The 22,768-nt window shown below is 35.6% G+C and overlaps 1 protein-coding gene across 1 annotated transcript in view; it reads right to left on the reverse strand.

Moving 5' to 3' along the window:
- ND-13A (NADH dehydrogenase (ubiquinone) 13 kDa A subunit) overlaps positions 1-22,768 on the reverse strand; it is a 45,114-nt gene that overhangs the window by 14,000 nt on the left and 8,346 nt on the right. The window contains exon 3 of the mRNA XM_090397741.1: positions 5,844-5,966. Coding sequence (XP_090253867.1) covers positions 5,844-5,966 — 123 coding nt within the window. The remainder of the gene's footprint in view (positions 1-5,843; positions 5,967-22,768) is intronic.

Here is a 22,768-nt window from a genome sequence, read left to right on the forward strand (position 1 = left end):
AAGTTACACAATAATGGTCTCAAAACAGATCCATGGCACTTCACTACTGACCTTCCTCTTTTGGGATATCACTCCTCTATACACAACCTGCTGAGAGCTGCCCGTCAGCCAATCAGCTGTCCACTTTACTAGTCTGTTATCTAATTCCATGTGTTTCAATTTAACTACTAGCTTGTCATGTGGCAGTCTATCAAAGGCCTCTAAAAAATCCAAGTACACCACTGTATATGCAGCTACTTTATCGAGATAATTTGTCACATTGTTGTAATAAGTGAGAAGAGTTGCCTTCTTCCAGATTTCATACTTAATCTCTTCATTCATTCATTTTGCTCCTACCTTGTTTAATCTTTTCACCTTTGGGATACTCAGACATTGCTGCTGTTAAATAGCTCTTCTTAATCAATGGCCATGCAGCATCCATATCCTTCCCACTCAACACCTCTTTCTATGCTATAGCTCCCAGATGTTTCCTAAGCATTCCATAATCACTAGTCTTATAGTTTCACATATATCCCCTTTTTATATAAGTTCTCATGTGACTGGTTGCAACCCAGGTGATCACTTCACTTCCTTTCCTATCTTCATTAAAAACATCATATGCCTCCATTTTTACTCCACAAGATGTCATTCTCATCCAACCATGTTTCACTTATTCAGGCACTTAAACTCAATCAATGCAGCAATTTCATCTCCCTTATTTCTGATACTCTTAGCAAATAAACATAACAATTCAGTTCTTGGTCTATTACAATCCCCCCCCCCCACACACACCTGTGACTTCTCCTCACCTGGTCCTGTCCACGCATCTTCTGCCCCACATAGCCTCCCAGACCCAACCTAAGTATTCCTGACCACTCCATTCCAATGCTGACCAATCTACATAAGTGCATTCATTACTACTTTCAGAATCCACTATCATTACACCGTGTCTCCCTAAATTGTTCAGTGCCACAAAAAAAAGTGAGACTTGATTTTCCAAATACAAATTTCCCACAAAATTCAAGAATTCAGTCGAAATCTCATTTCTGACCATATACAAGGGTGGTTTGAAAAGTTCTTAGCCATAGATGGTAACACTATCAGCATAATTTTTTTTTCTAAGTTGGTACATCTGTTTTATACAGCTGTCTGAAGCAGAAGTGTTGTCTGTACCCTTGAAATGGATAAAATTGAGTATCGTGTTTATAATATTCTTTGTAAAAGAAGGTTTAATGTCATTCGAAGTTCATGGGCACTCTTCTCCTTCATTTTCGACAATTAAGAAATAGGCTGCCAAGTTTAAACATTGCCATACCAGCCTTGAAGATGATCAGTGTGAAGGACGTCTAAAAAATGTAACAACACCAAAAATCATCGATCAAGTGTACGATATGGTATTGGATGACCAGTGAGTCAAAGTGCATGAAATTGCTGAGACTATAGGCATTTCAAAAGAACGTGTAGGATATATTTTGCATGAAGAATTGCAAATGAAAAATCTTTGCGCAAGATGGGTGCCGCGTTTGCTCACAGCAGATCAAAAACGCACTCGCATGAAAATCTCTGAACAATGCATGGAGCATTTTAACAAGAATAAAACTGCTTTTGTGCATCAATTTATTACTATGGATGAGACTTAGATTACACACACCAGAATCCAAACAGCAGTCAGAACAGTGAACAGAAGCCGGTTGTTCAGTACCAAAGACAAAGTCTGTTCCATCAGCAGGAAAGGTCATGGCATCGGTGTTTTGGGATGCTAAAAGGCATTTTGTTTATTAATTATCTTAAAAAGAGTAAAACAATAACCGGGGAATATTATTCCGATCTTTTAACCAGGCTAGGCGAAAAAATTTGTGAGAAAAGACCCGGTTTGTAAAAGAAAAAATCATCTTTCATCAGGGCAATACACCTGCCCACAAAAATGTTTTGGCAATGGGAAAATTAAGGGATCTGCACTATGAATTGTTGAAAAATCCATCTTATTCCCCAAATTTGGCTCCCTCTGACTTCTATCTCTTCCAAAAGCTAAAACTCTTCTTTGCTGGTCAGCATTTTACTTCGAATCAAGAGGTAATTGCAGCTGTAGAGAGGGTATTTTGCAGATCTTACTGAGAACCACTACAGGGAAGGGATAATGGCACTGGAGCATTGCTGGAATAAATGTATTGGGCTTAAGGGAGATTATGTTCATCATCATCATCATCAAATTCCTGCCATGTACCCTCAAGGGGTGTACAGGATATGACAGTACTACATGAAAAAATTACATCATTACTAACTTCCTATCTACAATTTTCCTCCAAATCAGTCTGTTACTTGTCAAGACTCCAACATTATCAGATCTTATATTTCTATCGTCTAAGGCACTTTGTACCGTATCAATCCACCTATATCTTGGTCTTCCTCTGGGTCGTTTTCCTGCCAACCTGGCAGAGAACACTTGTTTAGCTAATCTTTCCTCTCCCATTCTATTTAAGTGACCATACCATCTGAGATTAGCTCTGCTAACGCATTCCTGGATGCTGACAATGTCAAGTTCTTTCCTAATATCCTCGTTTTTAATATGATATTGCCATTGATGCCATCTGTTCACGCCTCTAATCTTTCTCAGGACTCTCATATCTGCGGTCTCTAGTCTTTGGTCAAGTGTTTTACTTCTGACCCAGCTCTCAGATCCATAAGTTAAAATTGGTTTGAACACAGTCTTGTATACAGCTAATTTAGTGTTCCGACTAATTTCTTTCTTATTCCATATGAATTTATTCAATTGACTTCCCACGATACCAGCTTTGCTGATTCTGTTGTCTATTTCTATATTTAGTTTACCATCTTCAGTAAAAATTGTGCCTAAGTAGCTGAAATGTTTTACTTGTTCCACAGGTTTTCCATTCACAACACAGTTGACATTTTCAATGATTCTGCCTATTTTCATTGTCTTTGTCTTTTTATTGCTGACCTTCATACCATATCTATTACAACAGCTATTCAATTTAGTCAGAGAATCTTGCAGACTTGTAGCGGATTTATTTAGAAGTATAACATCATCCGCATAAAGCAAAGAGCTGACATTAACATCTCCAATTTTGATATCAGGTTTAATACCACATTCCTTCATAATGTGATCCATATAGATAATGAATAACAGAGGGGATAACGTACATCCTTGTCTCACACCAGATTTAACATTAAACCATCTTCCTGTACTTCCTTCAATTCTAACTGCTGACTTACAACTCAAATAAAGACTAAGTATTGCTTGATATAATGCCCCATTGACACCATATAACTGCAGTGTATTGAATAGCTTCTCTCTTGGCACCTTGTCATATGCCTTTTCCAAATCGACAAAACTTAAATACAGATCTTTGTTATATTTCCATGCTTTCTCGACTATTTGTCGTAAAGTGAAGATCTGATCCTGACAGCCTCTATTTGGCCTGAATCCAGCTTGTTCTTCACCAAGCTTTTCTTCCACAATTCCTCTCAACCGTTTCTCAAGTATACTTGCATAGATCTTGCCAGGAACACTCAGCAGGGAAATACCTCTGTAATTCTCACATTCAGTTTTATTTCCCTTTTTATATATGGGTACTATGAGAGCTCTACTCCAATCATCGGGAATTCGTCCCTCTGTCCAGGCTTTCTGAACTATGCAGTGCAGCCACTGTAAGACTCTTATACCACCATACTTCAGCATTTCTGGTCGAATATCATCTACTCCTGCTGCCTTTCCACATTTCAAACCTTTGATGGCTTTTTCTACTTCAAGTATGGATATGTATTCCTGACTGCATGCCTGGTCAGTGTTTTTTATCACTGTGCTGTCATCACTGCTTGTTTCATTTAGCAGTTTTTCAAAGTAATTACTCCATACTTCAAGGATATCTTTTTCTCCTGTTTTCATTTCACCTTTATCATCTCTAATTCCTTTTACAGCACTCTTTCCTCCATTCCTAAGCTTCTTCAACAACCTCCAGAATATTTTGCCACCTTCTTGATATTTATTTTCTATATTCTTGCCAAAGTCCTCCCATGACTTTTGTTTAGCTAGTTTTACACACTGTTTAGCTTTCTTACATTTGTCTCTGTATTCTGTAAGAGTAAAAGCTGACTTATTTGCCAGGAACTTTTGATATGCTTTCTTCTTTTCCTTCACTGCCTCTTTAACTTCCTGTGTCCACCAGGGAGTTCTGATTTTTTTATCCTTGCACACAACCTCACCACATGCCTCTCTGGCAGAATCAATCAATGTTTCCTTCAGAGTTTGCCACTGAATCTCCAAGGTTTGATTCCTGTTCTCAAAATCTTTCATTTTCTTTTCAATAATATTTCTGTATTTTAGTCTACAGTTCACATCTGAGAGCTGCTCAACTTTTATTCGCTTTAAAACTTTCTTACATGTTATTCTTTTCAATATGAAATTCAATTTTATCCTGCTCAAGACTAAATAGTGATCACTTCCAATTTCAAATCCTCTGTACACTCTGGTGTCCTGCACCAGGGAGAAAACATCACTATCAACAATAACATAGTCAATGAGACTTTTCTTATTCCTAGCCTCTTCTCTCCATGTGAATTTGTGCACATTTTTATGTTGGAACATGGTGTTAGTAATAACTAGTCCATGTCCTGAGCAGAAATCCAACAGATATTTGCCATTATTATTAGCTTTGCTCTTTTCTCCAAATTTTCCCAAAATATTTTTGTATGTCTCACAATCATTTCCTACTCTACTATTTAGATCCCCAACAAGGACCAACTTTTCCTTTTTCATTGTGTCAGTTGCTTTTTCTAAAGCCTCAAAAAATTCCTCCACTTCTACCTTAGTAGAACCTTCTGTGGGACCATAGGCACAAATAAGTCTCATTGTCCAGTTCCCCATTCTCATATTTGCCCACATTACTCTACTTGAGACTGCCTGCCATTCAAGAAGATTAGCCTCGTATTTTGTGTTGAATACTATGGCTACTCCTTCTTTTCCTTGATTGTCATTGCCTGAATATAACATTTTGTATTTATTGCTCAGAAAGATCTCACCAGTTTTGGTCTTTTTTGTTTCAGTCACCCCTATTATGTCGATCTGGTACTTATCTAATTCCTCAGCTAGCTCCATTTCTTTGCCATTCAGGCTTCTTACGTTGATAGTACCGATCTTTAACTCTGGTGATGTTGAGTTGGGGTTTGTTTTCAGATTTGTTCCAGTAGCTGACTTTTCGCTGTTCGCCCTGGTTCCCTGGCGAAAACAACGGGGGCCTTGTTTAACCGGGCGACGCCCCAGCCGGCATGAAATTTTGTCATGTTGTACCATCATTTTTTATTTTGGTTTAACCAATAAGAATACAATTTGGTCGGCTAAATCCCAAATTGCCAGCCCATCCTCGTTCGTTCAGTATCAAAGTAGATACCCAACAGGGTGCACCACGAGAAGGTGAGGATTGGACATTAGGTCAGAAGCCCTGGTCGGTTCTCCGCATTCCTTTAAAGGCTATGTGGAGGTCTCCTCTCAGTTATACAGCTTTGACCCTTAAGCACCCCGGAGATTATGTTGAAAAATAAAAATAATTTTGAAATTATAAATTCGTTTTTTCATTGTTAGGCTGAGAACCTTTCAGCCCACCCTCGTATATTTGACAAATTGACCTTGACTGTTCATGCCATTTATTCATAAACATTATATGAAATTTATTATCTATGTCCTTAAACTTTGGGATTTTGTAATCTATTAATACTCCTAATATTAAAGACACCATTCAAAACGAGTAAAGAGAGGAAACAGAAGATACTCGTCCTAGTCTTTTATTCAATCATTATAAAAAATATTAGAAAAAAGGAACATCATATTTTAGAAAAATTGGTCATACCAGATTTATATACACTTTTGGATGTCCTAATGGACCTCCCCCACCATCACACCATGTAGTTCTACCTTCAATTTTTTTTGGAGGAACTTGTGCTATCAAATCAATGGCAAACTTTTCATTGACCTAACAAAAATAAAAACAAACAATATGAAATCATAAGCTACAGGCAGATCTGTTGCTAATTTATTATGTTTAAAAATAACAATAAAAAAAAATCAGATTTTTAATTTAAAATATATAAGTGGTGCCAAAATTTTTTTTAAAATTTATCCTTTATCTAAGGAAATCATGCATGACACTCTGGTTTACTTTTAAAATTTTTATGCTATTAATTTTGAAAACAAATGTCTCCATGACTAAGCAGTTGGATGTGCATCACTTGACTAAGAAAGAGATAGATTCAAATTTCAGTAACTTTACAATCTGTGATATAGTAATAACTTTATTAGGCCTCTTTCAGCCAAGGCTATCCCTACTAAGTTCACCAGGTGAACTGGCTGGTGAACTTGTAATTGACAGAATGGAGATATTTTAATTACAAATAATACCGAATATCAGATTTGTGAGTCAAATGACTTTGTCGTTACAAGCCACTGGGCCTAATAAATGAATGAAAGATATTTCTGAAAATAACATTAAAAAGATAACATTTATATATAAAAGAAATAAGAATATACCTCTATGGATAAAAAGGCAAAATATAAAAAATTTAAGATATCCTTATGACTGCAAAAATAAAATTGTTGCAACACATAAATTACTTTTTTCTGAATGTATAAAAAAAAAATTTATCCAAATAATAAGACTGATACTAGATTTCATTAAGGTGACAGGTTTAGAAAGGATGGCACAATATTTTTTTTCCCCTGATTACTATTAATTTTCCTTTATAGCAAGCTTTTTTGCTGGATCAGAAATTATACTTGACAGAAATTATATCATTTTTATATTGTACTTTACCCAAATGTGAGTAAACAAAAGTTTTCACATGAAGCATCTTCATAAATTGTAGAGGCAATCGACTTCTCATCCAATTGACCTACTATCTGAAATTGCACAGCGTGCTTCCTTTTGCATGTGTACATTGCCAGGTATTATGGGAAGAGTTACTACCCAAATCAGATTCCATCTTTATTCTGGTCTCCTCAGTGGGAGGTTGAATGTAACTAACTATTCCTCTGTTTGCTATTAATTCACTATATTGAGAAGCCACTGTACATAGTAGAGTCTATATTTTTTACTGAACAAAAAGAGTTTATACTGGTTACCAAACTGGGGAAATCTACATTTTAAAAACATCACCAGACTGTTAGTGTTTGGTTTATTAGCATATATAAGATATCATGACTTCTTAGGTATGAGATTAAGATATATAAACTAGTTCAATAGTAGGGTTGGTGGCATAACTTCTAGTTTTATATAATATTAATTTTGTAATGTTTCGTATCCTTTTATTTATATTCAAATGCATACATGGAGGCACATATATTAAAATTTCTAGTACTGTATTTACATGTTAATTTATTCTTTAATTCATTATGTTAAATTTTATTTATATTATACAAAAATAAACTAGGTGAACTGATGGATATTGTAGATATCTGTTAATCCAATATTTTCTAGAGTTACAGGTAATATATTACTTCATTTAAATAGTGTAAAAAATTAAACTAAGAATTGTCATATGTAATTAAACTAGATATTACATAGGGAGCTGAAATTGTAGGCATCTGTAGTTCTTTACATCCTTGCTATGACCATTTGGAAAAGTGTGCATACAGTTTGCAAAATGCATAAGCATTTAATACATCTGTTTTGTTTCTCCATCTGCCAATTATTTTTTTGGCTCTGGATAAATGAATTTTATTGAAATTTGGCATCATTTACCAGAACATCCCAATTTTTGTTTCACTAAGATAGTTTTGAGGGCACAAAGGATCAAAAAAGTGTGCTGAAATTATATACAATAACTCTGCTTGCTAAAATTTAACAGAATTTCTAATTTAGGACATACACAAAGAGACACCCATGTTTAAGTTTGGTTTCAATTAGTTCTTATCTCAAACAAGTAGAAGGGCTTATGTGTTGGCAGTACATGTAGTTTATTTAATGGTATTGACTCACAACACAGAATAATAAGAGAATAACTTATTAGCTGATATTTCACTGATATTATATCCAGCATCTTCAGAGCACAAGAATGACACAGTACACAAAACAACAATTTGGTATAATACTGGGATTAGTTTAAAAAACAAAATTGTAACGGACTACTAACTGGTGGCATCTATTATTGGATAAAGAGAGAGAGAGAGAGAGAGAGAGAGAAATTTTAGATCTTAAAATGACTATCTCCCAGATTTTTGGTGAATTTATACAGCCATACTTGTTGAGGTTTGGAGTATGTTTTAAAGCTGCTGTTGATTCCAAAAACAATCTTTTGTTTTTGGAATCAACTTATGATTTCTGTGTGGCACTTTTGTTTTCTTCTATTTGATCCTGTGTGAAAGATCTAGCAGACCATGCTTTGGTCTCCTAGACTTGCCATAACAATAGTGCCAAATGTATTTTTTTATGTTCACCAAGGTGGATGTCAAAAGTTCTGTCTGTTTATAGCAAGCCAGGTCACAAGAACAGGGCACTTCATAAACTCCTAGATGTGATAAAGAAGAGAGTTTGTCCTTAGGCAAATGAATGAGAGTTGCCAATTTGACATATGGTTATAATATGGTGTGTGTTCTAGATATCTTTTCAGATGCACCTTGAATGTACGGTATGGGAACAGTTTTGCTGTACTCTTGTTGAATAGGCAATAGAAGTTTCTATGGGATTATAACCAATGGTTAAGAAAGTGACACAAGTAAGTGAGTTCAGCGGTAACAGATAGCTCTGCCCGTGAGTTAGTGTTTTTAGGACACCATACTGTTGAGCTGGATGGTGTGAATGTTTGTACAAAAATCTTCCTGTATGTATATATGAATTTTTTATAAACAGAAAAAGATAATGAACCATCAGGAAGCCATGTGATTAGTGTATCTAAGAAGAGCAGACAACATGCTTCCAGTTCCATTTTGATGCAGATATTAGGGTGTTTGATATTCAAATGCACTAAAATATATCTAATGTGTCTGGACCATTTGGCCAAATAGCAAATACATCATCAACAAAGCACAGCCAAACCAGTGGTTTGACAGATTGGCTATATTCATAGCTACATTTTCTAAGTAACATAGAAATTGGCTAAATGGGAATGGGAAGTGGAGAGAAAAGTGGGGGGAGGGGCATTACCATCCCATTTATTTGTTTGTATATCTTCCCTTTCAACCTATCCTTTCCAAAACAAATCAAACCAACATTAATAATTACACACAAGCTTAATGAAATCTGTTATTTAGATCTTCATTAATATTCGCTGAGTCATTTATTTAATCATGGTTTTAACTGAACTGTTCATAATGGCAAAATGGGACAAAACAAAAATATAAGTTTGCAGTACAAAAAGTGGCTGGCTTTTCATACTAACTTTTAATACACATCAGATTTTTACAAGTGTTATCACTCAGTAGAGTTCCTTGAGCAATGTAAATATATCGGGGTGCTTAAGGGTCAAAGCTGTATAACTGAGAGGAGACCTCCACATAGCTTTTAAAGGAATGCGGAGAACTGACCAGGGCTTCTGACATAATGTCCAATCCTCACCTTCTCGTGGTGCACCCTGTTGGGTATCTACCTGGATACTGAACGAACGAGGATGGGCTGGCAATCTGGGATTTAGCCAACCAAATTGTATTCTTATTGGCTTAAACCAATATACAAAATGATGGTACAACATGGCAAAATTTCATGCTAGCTGAGGAGTCGCTCGGTTAAACAAAGCCCACGTTGTTTTCGCCAGGAAACCAGGAGAACAGAGAAAAGTCAGCTACTGGAACAAATCTGAAAGCACACCCCAACTCAATATCACCAGAGTTAAAGATCGGTACTATCAACATAAGAAGCCTGAATGGCAAAGAAATGGAGCTAGCTGAGGGAGTTAGATAAGAACCAGGTTGACATAATAGGGGTGACTGAAACAAAAAAGACAAAAACTGGTGAGATCTTTCTGAGCAATAAATACAAAATGTTATATTAAGGCAATGACAATAAAGGAAAAGAAGAAGTAGCCATAGCATTCAACAAAGGCTAATCTTCTTGAATGGCAGACAGTCTCAAGTAGAGTGATGTGGGCAAATATGAGAATGGGAAACTGGACAATGAGACTTATTTGTGATTATGGTCCCACCAAAGGTTCTGCTAAGGTAGAAGTGGAGGAATTTTTTGAGACTTTAGAGAAAACAACTGACGCAACGAAAAAGGAAAATTTGATCCTTGTTGGGGATCTAAATAGCAAAATTAATAATAATGGACATGGACTGGTTATTACTAACACCATGTTCCAACATAAAAATGTGCACAAATTCACATGGAGAGAAGAAGTAAGGAATAAGAAAAGTCTCACTGACTATGTTATTGTTGATAGTGATGTTTTCTCCCTGGTGCAGGATACCAGAGTCTACAGAGGATTTGAAATTGGAAGTGATCACTATTTAGTCTTGAGCAGGATAAAATTGAATCTCATATTGAAAAGAATAACATGTAAGAGTTTTAAAGTTTTAAAGCGAATAAAATGAACAGCTCTTAGATGTGAACTGTAGACTAAAATACACAAAGATTATTGAAGAAAAAATGAAAGAGTTTGAGAACAGTAACCAAACCTTAGAGATTCAGTGGCAAGCCTTGAAGAAAACCCTAATTGATTCAGCCAGAGAGGCATGTGGTGAGGTTGTCTGCAAGGATAGAAAAATCAGAACTCATGGTGGACACAGGAAGTTAAAGAGGCAGTGAAGGAAAAGAAGAAAGCATATCAAAAGTTCCTGGCAAATAAGTCAGCTGTTGCTCTTAGAGAATACAGAGACAAATGTAAGAAAGTGAAACACTGTGTAAAATTAGCTAAACAAAATTCACGGGAGGACTTTGGCAAGAACATAGAAAATAAATATCAAGGAGGTGGTAAGATATTCTGGAGGTTGTTGAAGAAACTTAGAAAATGGAGGAAAGAGTGCTGTAAAAGGAGTTAGAGATGATAAAGGTGACATGAAAACGGGAGAAAAAGATATCCTTGAAGTATGGAGTAATTACTTTGAAAAACTGCTAAATGAAACAAGCAGTGATAGCACAGTGATAAAAAACATCCAACAGGCATACAGGCAGGAATCCATACTAAGTAGAAAAAGCCATCAAAGGCTTGAAATGTGGAAAGGCAGCAGGAGTAGATGATATTCGACCAGAAATGCTGATGGTGGTATAAAAGTCTTACAGTGGCTGCACTGCATAGTTCAGAAAGCCTGGACAGAGGGACGAATTCCCAATGATTGGAGTAGAGCTCTAATAGTACCCATATATAAAAAGAAAAATAAAATTTAATGTGAGAATTACAGAGGTATTTCCCTACTGAGTGTACCTGGCAAGATCCATGCAAGTATACTTGAGAAACAGTTGAGAAGAATTGTGGAAGAAAAACATGGTGAAGAACAAGCTGGATTCAGGCCAAACAGAGGCTGTCAGGATCAGATCTTCACTTTACGACAAATAGTTGAGAAAGCATGGGAATATAACAAAGATCTGTATTTAAGTTTTGTTGATCTGGAAAAGGCATATGACAAGGTGGTAAGAGAGAAACTATTCAATACGCTACAGTTATATGGTGTGAATGGGGCATTATATCAAGCAATACTTAGTCTGTATTTGAGTTTTAAGTTAGCAGTTAGAACTGAAGGAAGTACAGGAAGATGATTTAATGTTAAATGTGGTGTGAGACAAGGATGTACATTATCCCCTCTGTTATTCATTATCTATATGGATCACATTATGAAGGAAAGTGATATTAAACATATCAGAATTGGAGATGTTTGTCAGCTCTTTGCTTTAGGCGGACAATGTTATACTTCTAAATAAATCCGCTACAAGTTTGCGAGATTCCCTGACTAAATTGAATAACTGTTGTAATTCAATTTAGTCAGGGAATCTTGTAATTCCCTGACTAAATTGAATTACAATTTAGTCTTGTAATTCCCTGTTGTAATTCAACTGGATTCCCAGTTGAATTACAACAGGGAATCCAGTTGTAATTCAACTGGTATGAAGGTCAGCAGTAAAAAGACAAAGACAATGAAAATAGGTAGAAGTGTTGAAAATGTCAACTGTGTGGTGAACAGGTAACCTGTGGAACAAGTAAAACATTTCAGCTACTTAGACATGATTTTTAGTGAAGATGGTAAATTAATTATGGAAATAGACAACAGAATCAACAAAGCTGGTATGGCTGGAAGTCAATTGAATAAATTCATATGGAATAAGATAGAAATTAGTCGGAACACTAAATTAGCTGTATACAAGACAGTGTTCAAACCAGTTTTAACTTATGGATCTGAGAGCTGGGTCAGAAGTAAAACACTTGACCAAAGACTAGAGACTGCAGATATGAGAGTCCTGAGAAAGATTAGAGGCGTGTACAGATGGCATTAATGGCAATATCATATTAAAAATGAGAATATTAGGAAAGAACTTGACATTGTCAGCATCCAGGAATGCGTTAGCAGAGCTAATCTCAAGTGGTCTGGTCTAAACAGAATGGGCGAGGAAAGATTAGCAAAACAAGTGTTCTCTGCCAGATTGGCAGGAAAACGACCTCGAGAAAGACCAAGATATAGGTGGATTGATACGGTACAAAGTGCCTTAGATGATAGAAATACAAGATCTGATAATGTTGGCATCTTGACAAGTAACAGACTGATTTGGAGGAAAATTGTAGATAGGAAGTTAATAATGATGTAAATTTTTCATGTAGTACTATCATATCCTGTACACCTCTTGAGGGTACATATCAGGAATTTGATGATGATGATGTAAATACAGGGTGTTCGGGATAAATTTGACATATTTATAATTAATTATATTTTTCCGTAAGTTACATGTATTAACACACACTTCTCTTCATTTAAAAGTTTGGACCCTTCTTCATTCATATACAAGATGTCAGAAAGGATGGATAGCTGGAACCCACCTGAATCATGGAAGAGAATAACTTGTATCATGATGATTCGTGCCCGCCATCAAAATAAGGATATTACGACTGCTGCCCAATGCTCCCTGAATACAGTAAAAACAATCAGGCATGAACTAGAGACTTGCAATGGTGACTACGAGGATGTAGCAAGAAGAAAGATCCCTAGCAGACGATCTGATTGCGTTCGTACAGCAGAATTCCTCGCAAATCTGCAGGAACAGGTGTTGAAGAACCCTGGCATTGGAATTCGGGCTTTGTTCGTGGAGTTGCTAACTGTAGTCAAGCCCTGGATAACAAGGGTAGCCAATGGTAGGCCGTATGTATGGCAGCAGGATTCGGCCCCTTGCCACACCTCTGGGAAAAGTCAAAAATGGTTGTCTGAAAATTTCTACGACTTCACCAGTCCAAATGTTTGGCCTCCAAACTCCCCAGACCTTAACCCCATGGATTATTTTGCATGGGGCGCAGTTGAAAAAGACACCAATCGCACTTCCAGTAATACAAAAGCCCAGTTAATGGATAAAATTAAAACAGTTTTTGCGGCCCTTCCCAGGGAGACTGTAGCATCAGCTTGTTCGAGGTTCCGAAGCAGAATTGAAGCTGTGATCGATGCTAATGGTGGTTATTTTGAGTAAATCTTGTTGATAGTATTGTAATTAACTCTGCCTGTAATGTTTTTTTGTCAATTCATTAAATTTAATAGATACAAAGAAGATTTTCTTTTTCCTTACAAAACTGTCAAATTTATCCCGAACACCCTGTATGTCAATTATATCATGACAGTTTTCACAAAAACAATGGAAATATTCAACTCTGACCTATTTCATATGGATTATAGTGATTTCTAACTGAACATGTCCTAAGTTGTTCATGGTTGGTTTATAAAAGAAATCTTTATTATTTCCTCCATTATGATTCCATTTTCATTGGCAAAATAACTTGCAATGATAATACTAATTTTCTTCCTTCCCCACATATCTCTGGATTATTATTGACAAAACAATTAGAAATGATAATTCTTGTCTAGATGCAATTTAATGAAACTTGATGTTTAGGATTACTATATACATTTTTCAAGTTGCTTCAAATGAAGAAATTTGATGAAAAAAGCAAGCAAAACCAATCTGTTTAGTATATAAAAAATTGTAAATTCAGTGTATGAGAATGAATACTCTCACTATACAGGTAGTCCCCGAGTTACGATGGCATTACCTTCCAACGTCTCCGTCGTAAGTCGATTCTGACATAAGTCAAGGACTTTTGTTAATTCTTGATTTGTTTGATTTCTGTTATATTTTCATAAATTAAATTTCTATTTAATTTAAAATGGGTAAAAATGTATAAACTTACATAAACATTTCTATATTATTTATTAGCACATATACATATATAAATACATAAATACAAAATTTTAAAAAATTTAAGAAAAAATTATCATTAAATTATCATTTAAGATTAAATTATCATAAACACATATCAAAAATCATCATTTTTGATATTTATTTCAGTTTTTTTTTTTTTTTTGCAGTTTTTTCTCGATAATTTCAGCAGTTTCAAAATCAGAACTAGCAGCTTCTCCCTTATTATGTAAATTAAATCGGCTTTTGAATCGATTAAACCAACCTTTACTAGCATTAAATGTATGCTTGCCATATTTATCTTCTTGTTGTTTCCTTAAATTGTCAAATAGGCTGCGTGCTTTTGTTTCAAAACTGAGAGGAATATTCTTGTTGATTTGATCATATATCCATATCATTAAAAGCTTCTCCATTTCATGAATTGACCCTTCTCTTTTTCTTGTTGAAATTGTACATTTCATATTAACTGCCCCTTTAGCTGCCTCCATTATTCTTGATTTATCTTTTATAATTGTTCAAACAGTTGAATGCAATAGTTTTCTTCTCGTGCTATTTCACCGACTTTCTTTCCTTTGTCATATACTTTAATCACCTTCATTTTAACATCTAAACTTAAAGCTTTCCTCGCTTTCTTTTTTATGTTGTAATTTTAATCAGTAGTATTACTTCTCTTACTGGACATGATAGAGTTATGATGAATACAAAAATTGCAATGAGAGAAACGAACACTTCGACTGCTGATTAGCAACTAACGTGCCAAAGGCTGCGATAAGTTAGAAGTGGGTGAATCATAGCAGCGGCTATTGTGCATTAGTGATAAACTTTGCTTGTCGACTAATGGCGACAATGTGTATACAAAAGTAATGTGATATATGCATGTATATGCTGGCAGCAAAGTTAAATTAGAGAATTTTTAATAATAATTTTGGCCATCGTAAGTGCGAATCGGCATAAGTCGAGGACTACATGTATATACAAAAACGAGCTCTCAAGAAATTCACTTTTTTCTTTCTTTGAGTGTCTGTAACCATTTCCTTACTTGTTATAATATTAAAAGTAACTTGATTTGTGGAATGATGTTTAAATTTTCACTTTTTTTACCCATTGGGTGACCATTTTTCAATGTATATTGCAGAAACAGAGACTAGTCTTGTATGACTATAAACAGATCAATAATAAAACAGAAGCATACATTTTTCCTTAAGTTGCTACAACAACAACTCTCAAAAATAAAGTGCAGAGTATAGAAATGGTGTGTGTGTGTGTGTGTGTGTGGGAGAAGGAGAGGAGTGAAAAATCGAAGCAATGGACAAATAAGGCAAAAAGAACAGTTTCCATGACTTTAGCAAAAGAATTTTCTAAATTTAAAAAGAGAAAAAAAAAAAAAATTACTTTACCCATTATAATACATGTTCTTATGTAAAATAAACATTTACAGGCAGACTCTTAGATTCAAGATTTCCTTTTAAAACATAATGGAATCTCAAACACTTGAACTATCTGGTTGATTATACAAGAATTTTTTTTTTCTTCTAATGTGTAATTCTTACAAATGAAAGGTTATAGACCTACAATATGTGGGTGGTCTGAAAAAGGTTCTCGGCCTAACAATGAAAAAATGAATTTATTATTTCAAAATTATTTTTATTTTTCAACATAATCTTAAGGGAGATTATGTTGAAAAATAAAATTTTATTCTTGTTAAAATGCTCCAAGCACTGTTCAAAGATTTTCACGCGAGTGTGTTTTTGATCTGTTGTTAGCAAGAGCTGCACCCATCTTGCACAAAGCTTTTCACTTGCAATTCTTCAAGAAAAATATATCCTACATGTTCTTTTGAAATGCCTATAGTCTCAGCAATTTCACGCACTTTGACTCACCAGTTATCCAATACCATATCGTGCACTTGATCAATGATTTCTGGAGTTGTTACACTTTTTGGACATCCTTCACGTGGATCATCTTCAAGGCCGGTATGACCACGTTAAAACTCGGCAGCCCATTTCTTAATTGTCGAAAACGAAGGAGCAGTGCCCATAAACTTATATGAACTTCCAATGAATTTCTTTTAGCATTAAACCTTGTTTTACAAAGAATTTTATACCGCACGATACTCAATTTTATCCATTTCAAGGGATGCAGACAACACTTTTGCTTTAGACAGTATAAAACAAACTACTTGATAGAATGACTTGCAATTTCAAAAGAATGCTTATGATAGATGCATCAATTTAGAAAAAAAAAAAAATCTTGAAGATAGTGTTGCCATTTATGGTCGTGGCCAAGAACTTTTCAGACCACCCACGTATGTTAGTTCTGTGGATGGGTTTAGGATTAGCTAATCCAGTAAACCTTCTTTCAAATACAAACAACTTTTTAAAGATATTTCATTCATCCAATAAGCGCTTTTTTTATCTCCCACCTAAAGATATTCACAAATATCCATACCCACAAGGATTCGAACTTACAATCTATTTGTAGGAAAGCGGAGACAATATCCACTCATCATCATCATCATCAGTTACATCAGTCTTGGAACTGGTAACTCAGCAGCAATTTCCTCCATTCCACTTTGTCATTGGCTTTCTTCTTAATCTCCTGGTAACTCCTGGAACCCATGCTGTCTTTGACTTGGTCAAGAAAGCTTTTCCTTGGTCTGCCTCTTCTTCTTTTCCCATCTATTTTGCCTTCAGTTATTCTTTTCACAAGTCCATCATGTCGAAGTATATGTCCAAACCACCTATCCCTTCTAATTTTGATCGATTTAATTAGAGTTCTTGTTTGGTTTATCTCTCTCAGGACTTGTTCATTTGATTTTTTTCTGTCCATTTTATTTTGTTCGTGTGGCGCCAGCACCACATTTCAAAAGCCTCCAATCTTCTTACATCTTCTCTGCCTAGAATCCAGGTTTCACATCCAAATATCCACTCAGCCAACTATAAATTAAAGATGTCAAGAAATTATATTCTTGGTTTAATCCTTTATCCAAGTGTAAGTAAACAAAGTTTACACCTGAACTAGTTTCAAAACTGGACAACTTATATAAAGAAGCTAATGACTTCACATCACTTCTTTAGTATCCCTTAATGCAAAGCACATATCCTTACGGACATGAATAATGCTATGCATTATAGGATGTGTTGAATCTTGAATGGGAAATTTTATAATTTTTTGATTTTTATTCAGGATTCAACAAGAATTAGAAAACAATTAAGAGATACTTGAGCTTTAGTATAGATGCTGATCATGAAAAGAGTATATAGAACGAATATTTTATGTAAAGATAGAAAGCGTAAATCCATTATGTCAAGTTTTTCTGTGTAAAGAATTATGCTTTAGTAAGTTGTAACGACCATATTATGTTCTATGTGAAACGTATGTAATTTAAAGTTCAAGGTGCTTGGGCGAGCGTTACGCTTTGGCAGTGTAAATTATCAAAAAGTGGCTCACGCTCGAATTCGCAGAAGAGTCAAACCTAAGGAGACGCGGTGACCCGGATGGACTAGTGGGAAAGGAAGGTGAGTGTTGGCCGAAGATTCGTAAAAGAAAAAAGGGTGCTAAGGGTGCGAAATAAAAAGGATTTGCTCCCCTTGCAGAGGGCTTTTTATTGGCTTCTTGATCGTCACTTTTTGCCCTTGCTCGTGTCTTGACTGTTTGGCTTTTGACCTGCTCTTCATGGACGAGCAGTTCTATCTTGCCTCGTGATGGATACAGGATAGCCCGTAGATGTTCAATATCAGCAACTGAAGTTCCCATGTACGTGACCGCTGAGACGGCGATGTGGAATAGAACAACCGGCAACGAAACCAGACCAGTGTGGACAGATCACCGGGCGCACTGAAGGAGCAGACGAGACGAACAGTATGTATGACCACGTGTGTAAAGGCAATTCTACGATGTTCCTGACCCAGTTTTCAAGGAAGGAGAACCTAGCATTGTATGCAGAATGTGGACTATCCTGGTAAAGTACTGTTTTATTCTCCTTTATGTTAATAGAGAAGCATGCTGTGAAATAAGTGTGAATTGCAGTTAAGTATTAATTGTGAACGGACATTCTAGTAAGGAACTTTAAGTGATTAGCGTTAACTGCCAAGGTTTAGCTCTATCGGTAACTTTGTCTCGATTGTGAATTAGGTAGAGTGTGATAATCATGATTTGTAACTTGTGACAGCTTGATAGGATAAATTGTGAAGATTAGAATTTGATAATATGTATTGTATATAGTCGATTGAGTGAAATTGTGAAGAAGCTTAAGTTAGACTTACAATTAAGTTTTAAATATCAATAATAGCTCCTTACCTGAATCTGATTTTAATCGAATAGTGAAAATGAATGTAACTATGTACAAGTTGGTGATCTTAAAAATGTACTTTATGTTTTAACCTAAAAATAGCCTGTGCCTGAATTCAACTCATCACTCATAAAATTCGGAACCTAATGCAGGGTAAAATTGAATATATAGGCCACGATTGCAAGCATCATTGAGTGTAATTAGTTTAGATAATTAGGTGCTGAAGGATAAGCGTTAGGATAATAATCACCTCTGTATAATTTCGGAGAGAAGTTCCCTGGTTGAGGATTCCTCTTAATAGAAGGATATTGGCTGGCGCAGTGGAACAAATAAATCTGCCTGTATCTGACAGGGAAACAGCACCAGACAGTTAATACAAAGGATTTGTCTCCAACAAAGAGATAGGCTCTTTGTCTGAGAGTTCAATACACGTGGTTACTCTAAGTATTCGGTCAAGTTGTTAGATAGCCTTCTGAGTCTAGCACCATAACTTGTGTTAAGATAGGATTTTGAAGGCAGTCAGTCTAAGTCAGAATTAAAGTAAATCGATTAACACAAGGACGAGATAAAGTTAATAATAATAACAAACAAGGAACACGAAAAAGAGGAAGATATAACAGATGAATCACTATCCAGAGCAGTTTCCACCTTTATTGAGGTCTCATCAGTGAGAGCCGGACCCAGAGTTGATACCCAGGTTGATGTAATGCAGAAATCACATTTCAATATACGAGTAGTCAAAAGGTGTCACACCTTATTAAAATATTCTGGATTAGAGATAGTTGTTCGAAGTTTTTCAACTTGGTTTTTTATTATTATTATTATTATTATTATTAAGAGACACCTCCAAGGAATCAGACTCATCGAGGGAGGCCACATACTGCACACACAAACACAAGCTATCATACTTATTCTTGGATTCATTCATACTGCTTGCACTCACCACAGTAAAAAGTGCCTTAGAGGATAGAGAATTTGGATTACTATTTTCATTAAAAATCAGGCCTAAGTAGCTGAAATGTTATTTGTTCTATAGGTTCTCCATTCACGATGCAGTTCACATTTTCAATGCTTCTGCCTATTTTCATTGTCTTTGTCTTGTTATTGCTGATTTTCATACCAAATTTATTACAACAGTTATTCAATTTAGTCAGGGAATCTTGAAGACTTGTACAGGATTTATTTAAAAGTATGATATCATCTGCATAAAGTAAAGAGCTGAGATTAACATCACCAATTTTGATATCAGGTTTAATATCACTTTTCTTCATAATATGATCCATATAGATAATGAATAACGAGGGGATAATGTACATCCTTGTCTGACACCAAATTTAACATTAAACCATCTTCCTATACTTCTTTCAATTCTGACTGCTGGCTTACAACTCAATTAAAGTATAAGTATTGCTTGCAGGGCTGGATTAACCATTAAGCAAAATAAGCACGTGATTAGGGCATCGTAGAAAGGGGGACACCACAGAATTTCTGCTTTAGTTAGATGACGATTTTAATTTAAATTAACTTTTAATTAGTTTTTCATTGTTTTTATCTTTTCTGTTACCTACTTTGTTTCAATAAATAACGTGTAGAAAGCCTAATAAAACTCTAACCACGTGCATGACGGTTCGTTTACACCGTATTATTGCTCAAGACGCTTGCTGACACTACCATTGTGTCAAATGAGGTAATTTTTTATAATTAACGTAAGCATTTTATTTTTTATTTTCCTCTCTGTTTTAGGGCTTGTTTTAATAAATTATGTCTTATAAAAGGCTCCAGAAGTAAATATAAAACAAATCACATGGTTGTCTGAGAAACGCAGCTCCGGTAAAAGGCCTAGCTGTTGCGACTCAAGTAAAATAAGAGATAATTAAAGCACGAAAGCACAAGATTCAGCTGTAAGCCGAAAATTAAATTGTTCGTATGATTTTGCCTGTGTGTAACTGTGTTGATTGCCACGTAATATTCTACAAAATAATCTTTTTATTTCTGTATTTAACAGAAAAAAGATGAAACGTGTTCAGTTTCAAGTGGTGCACAAAAGCGAAAACTATCAAAAAAAGAAGAGGAGACTTTGGAATTAGATTCCAAGACTGCAAAGCTGACTGATTTCTTCACACAAGTTCCACAACATTATATACCAATTCCTGATCAGAGCCAATCTCCGTCATCACAAGTGGACACAAATACCACTTTGATCACTTCAAAATCAAAATATGATGTTGGAATCGTCAAGGTATCAAAAGCAGGTTCATCTAGCACATGGCTCACTACTGATCTCACTTTGTCTGTAAATTCTCTTGATATGTCTACTGCAAATGTTGATGCAAGTTGCTTTACAAAACATTCTGAGGTTGAAATAATTGCTGAAAATGAAAGTTTAGTGGGCCATGGTGATGGTGGTGAAATGATTCAGTCTGCAAAGGATGAAGTAAATATAGCAAAAGATCCAGGGTTGTGGCTTGATTTTTCGGCTGATGACATGGCTTATTGGACTGCTTGTGGACCCAGTGACTGTCAACACCACAATGGGTCATTTGACAAGTCTCACCGACATTGCAGTAGTGGCAAACCAGTAAGATACTGTTCACAGAAATGTTTTGTTGGGACAAAAGCCAATGGTGAGGAATACAAGAGAGAGTGGTTATTGTATTCACCATCAACGGGATCAGTTTATTGTTTTGTTTGTAAACTGTTTGCTCCTAAAAATTTTTCACATTTTGTTACAAGAGAACGGATCAGTGACTGGCGAAATACTATTGTAATTGATCAACATGAAAAAAGCACTACTCACCAAGACTCTATGCTAACATACTTAACTCGCAAACAAGGTGTAGGGTTGGGACAACAGTTGGAAAAACAAATTCAGGAAGAGTGCGATTACTGGGAACATGTCCTGAGGTGTGTCATAGCTGTTATTCGTACGTTAGCTGAACATCGCTCGGCTTTTCGAGGAACAGAAGAAAGATTTGGATCATTGCAAAATGGTAACTTTTTAGGGCTGCTTGAGCTCAAAAGTCAGTTTGATCCATTTTTAGTCACATTGCAAAATACAGAAATTGTGGCAAAGGAAATTCTTCTTATCTGTCCAAAGCCACCTGTGAGGAACTCATTCAACTCATGTCTCAAAAGGTCCACGTGCTTATTGTTAATGAAGTAAAATCTTCTGGTTATTTTAGTTTGTCGGTTGATTCAACACGAGATCTGTCACATATCAACCAGTTAAGTGTTGTACTTAGGTACTTAAAAGATGGACAGCCTATTGAACGCTTTTTAACCTTTCTGGAAATGAAAAGACATACCGGTGAGAAATGGCAAATCAGGTGTTGCAGTACTTACATAAAGTTCGTCATCTAAACTTTTCAAAATGTAGGGGTCAGTCTTATGACAATGCTGCTAACATGTCTGGGCGTTATAAGGGGATGCAGCAAAAATTTTTAGAAAAAAACAAGTTTGCTATATATGTGCCCAGTGCAGCTCATTCACTAAATTCGTTAGGCTGTTGACTGCTGTCAAGAGGCGGTTAATTTCTTCTGTACAGTGCGGTTGCTCTATACCTTTTTTTTCAGCTTCAACCAGCCGGTGGACAATTCTGAAAGGTTCTATTGGAAATGAAAATGTCTTAAAATCCCTCTCTGATACCAGATGGGAGGCAGAATGCTATGGCAACAGCAGCAATTTTGAAATCTTTCCTTCAATTTTCAGAAGCATTAGACTATACAGCCAAAGACCAGTCACAAAAGAGAGACACTAGAAGAGAAGTAGATAATATTGCAAATAAGATACAAGAGCTAGAATTCGTTTTTATGTTGAATTTTTGGTATGAGATTTTGCAAAATTTTCATAGAGTAAGCCATGTTCTACAGAATGAGGACGTCAATTTAAAAACATGTGCAGATCTGTATGGATCATTAGCTGACCAATTGTGCACTTCACGAAATGAATTTGAAAGATACGAAGCAGCTACAAACAAAGTGCTACCAGATGTTGATTACAAGGCAGCTCAAACTCGCAAATGTATCAGAAAGAAGGTACCCAATGACGGAGATGCTCCAGAAGTATATCTGAATGCCAGAGATAAATTTCGTATCACTACCTTTTACACAATTGTTGACAAACTTGAAACTAAGATGAGAAGAAGAGGAGAGATATACAAAGAAATATCAGA

The sequence above is a fragment of the Typopeltis vanoorti genome, chromosome 9 (genome assembly GCF_054136105.1).
Source record: "Typopeltis vanoorti isolate ZY-2024b chromosome 9, IOZ_Tvanoo_1.0, whole genome shotgun sequence".
In the NCBI taxonomy this organism is placed as follows: Eukaryota; Metazoa; Arthropoda; class Arachnida; order Uropygi; family Thelyphonidae; genus Typopeltis; species Typopeltis vanoorti.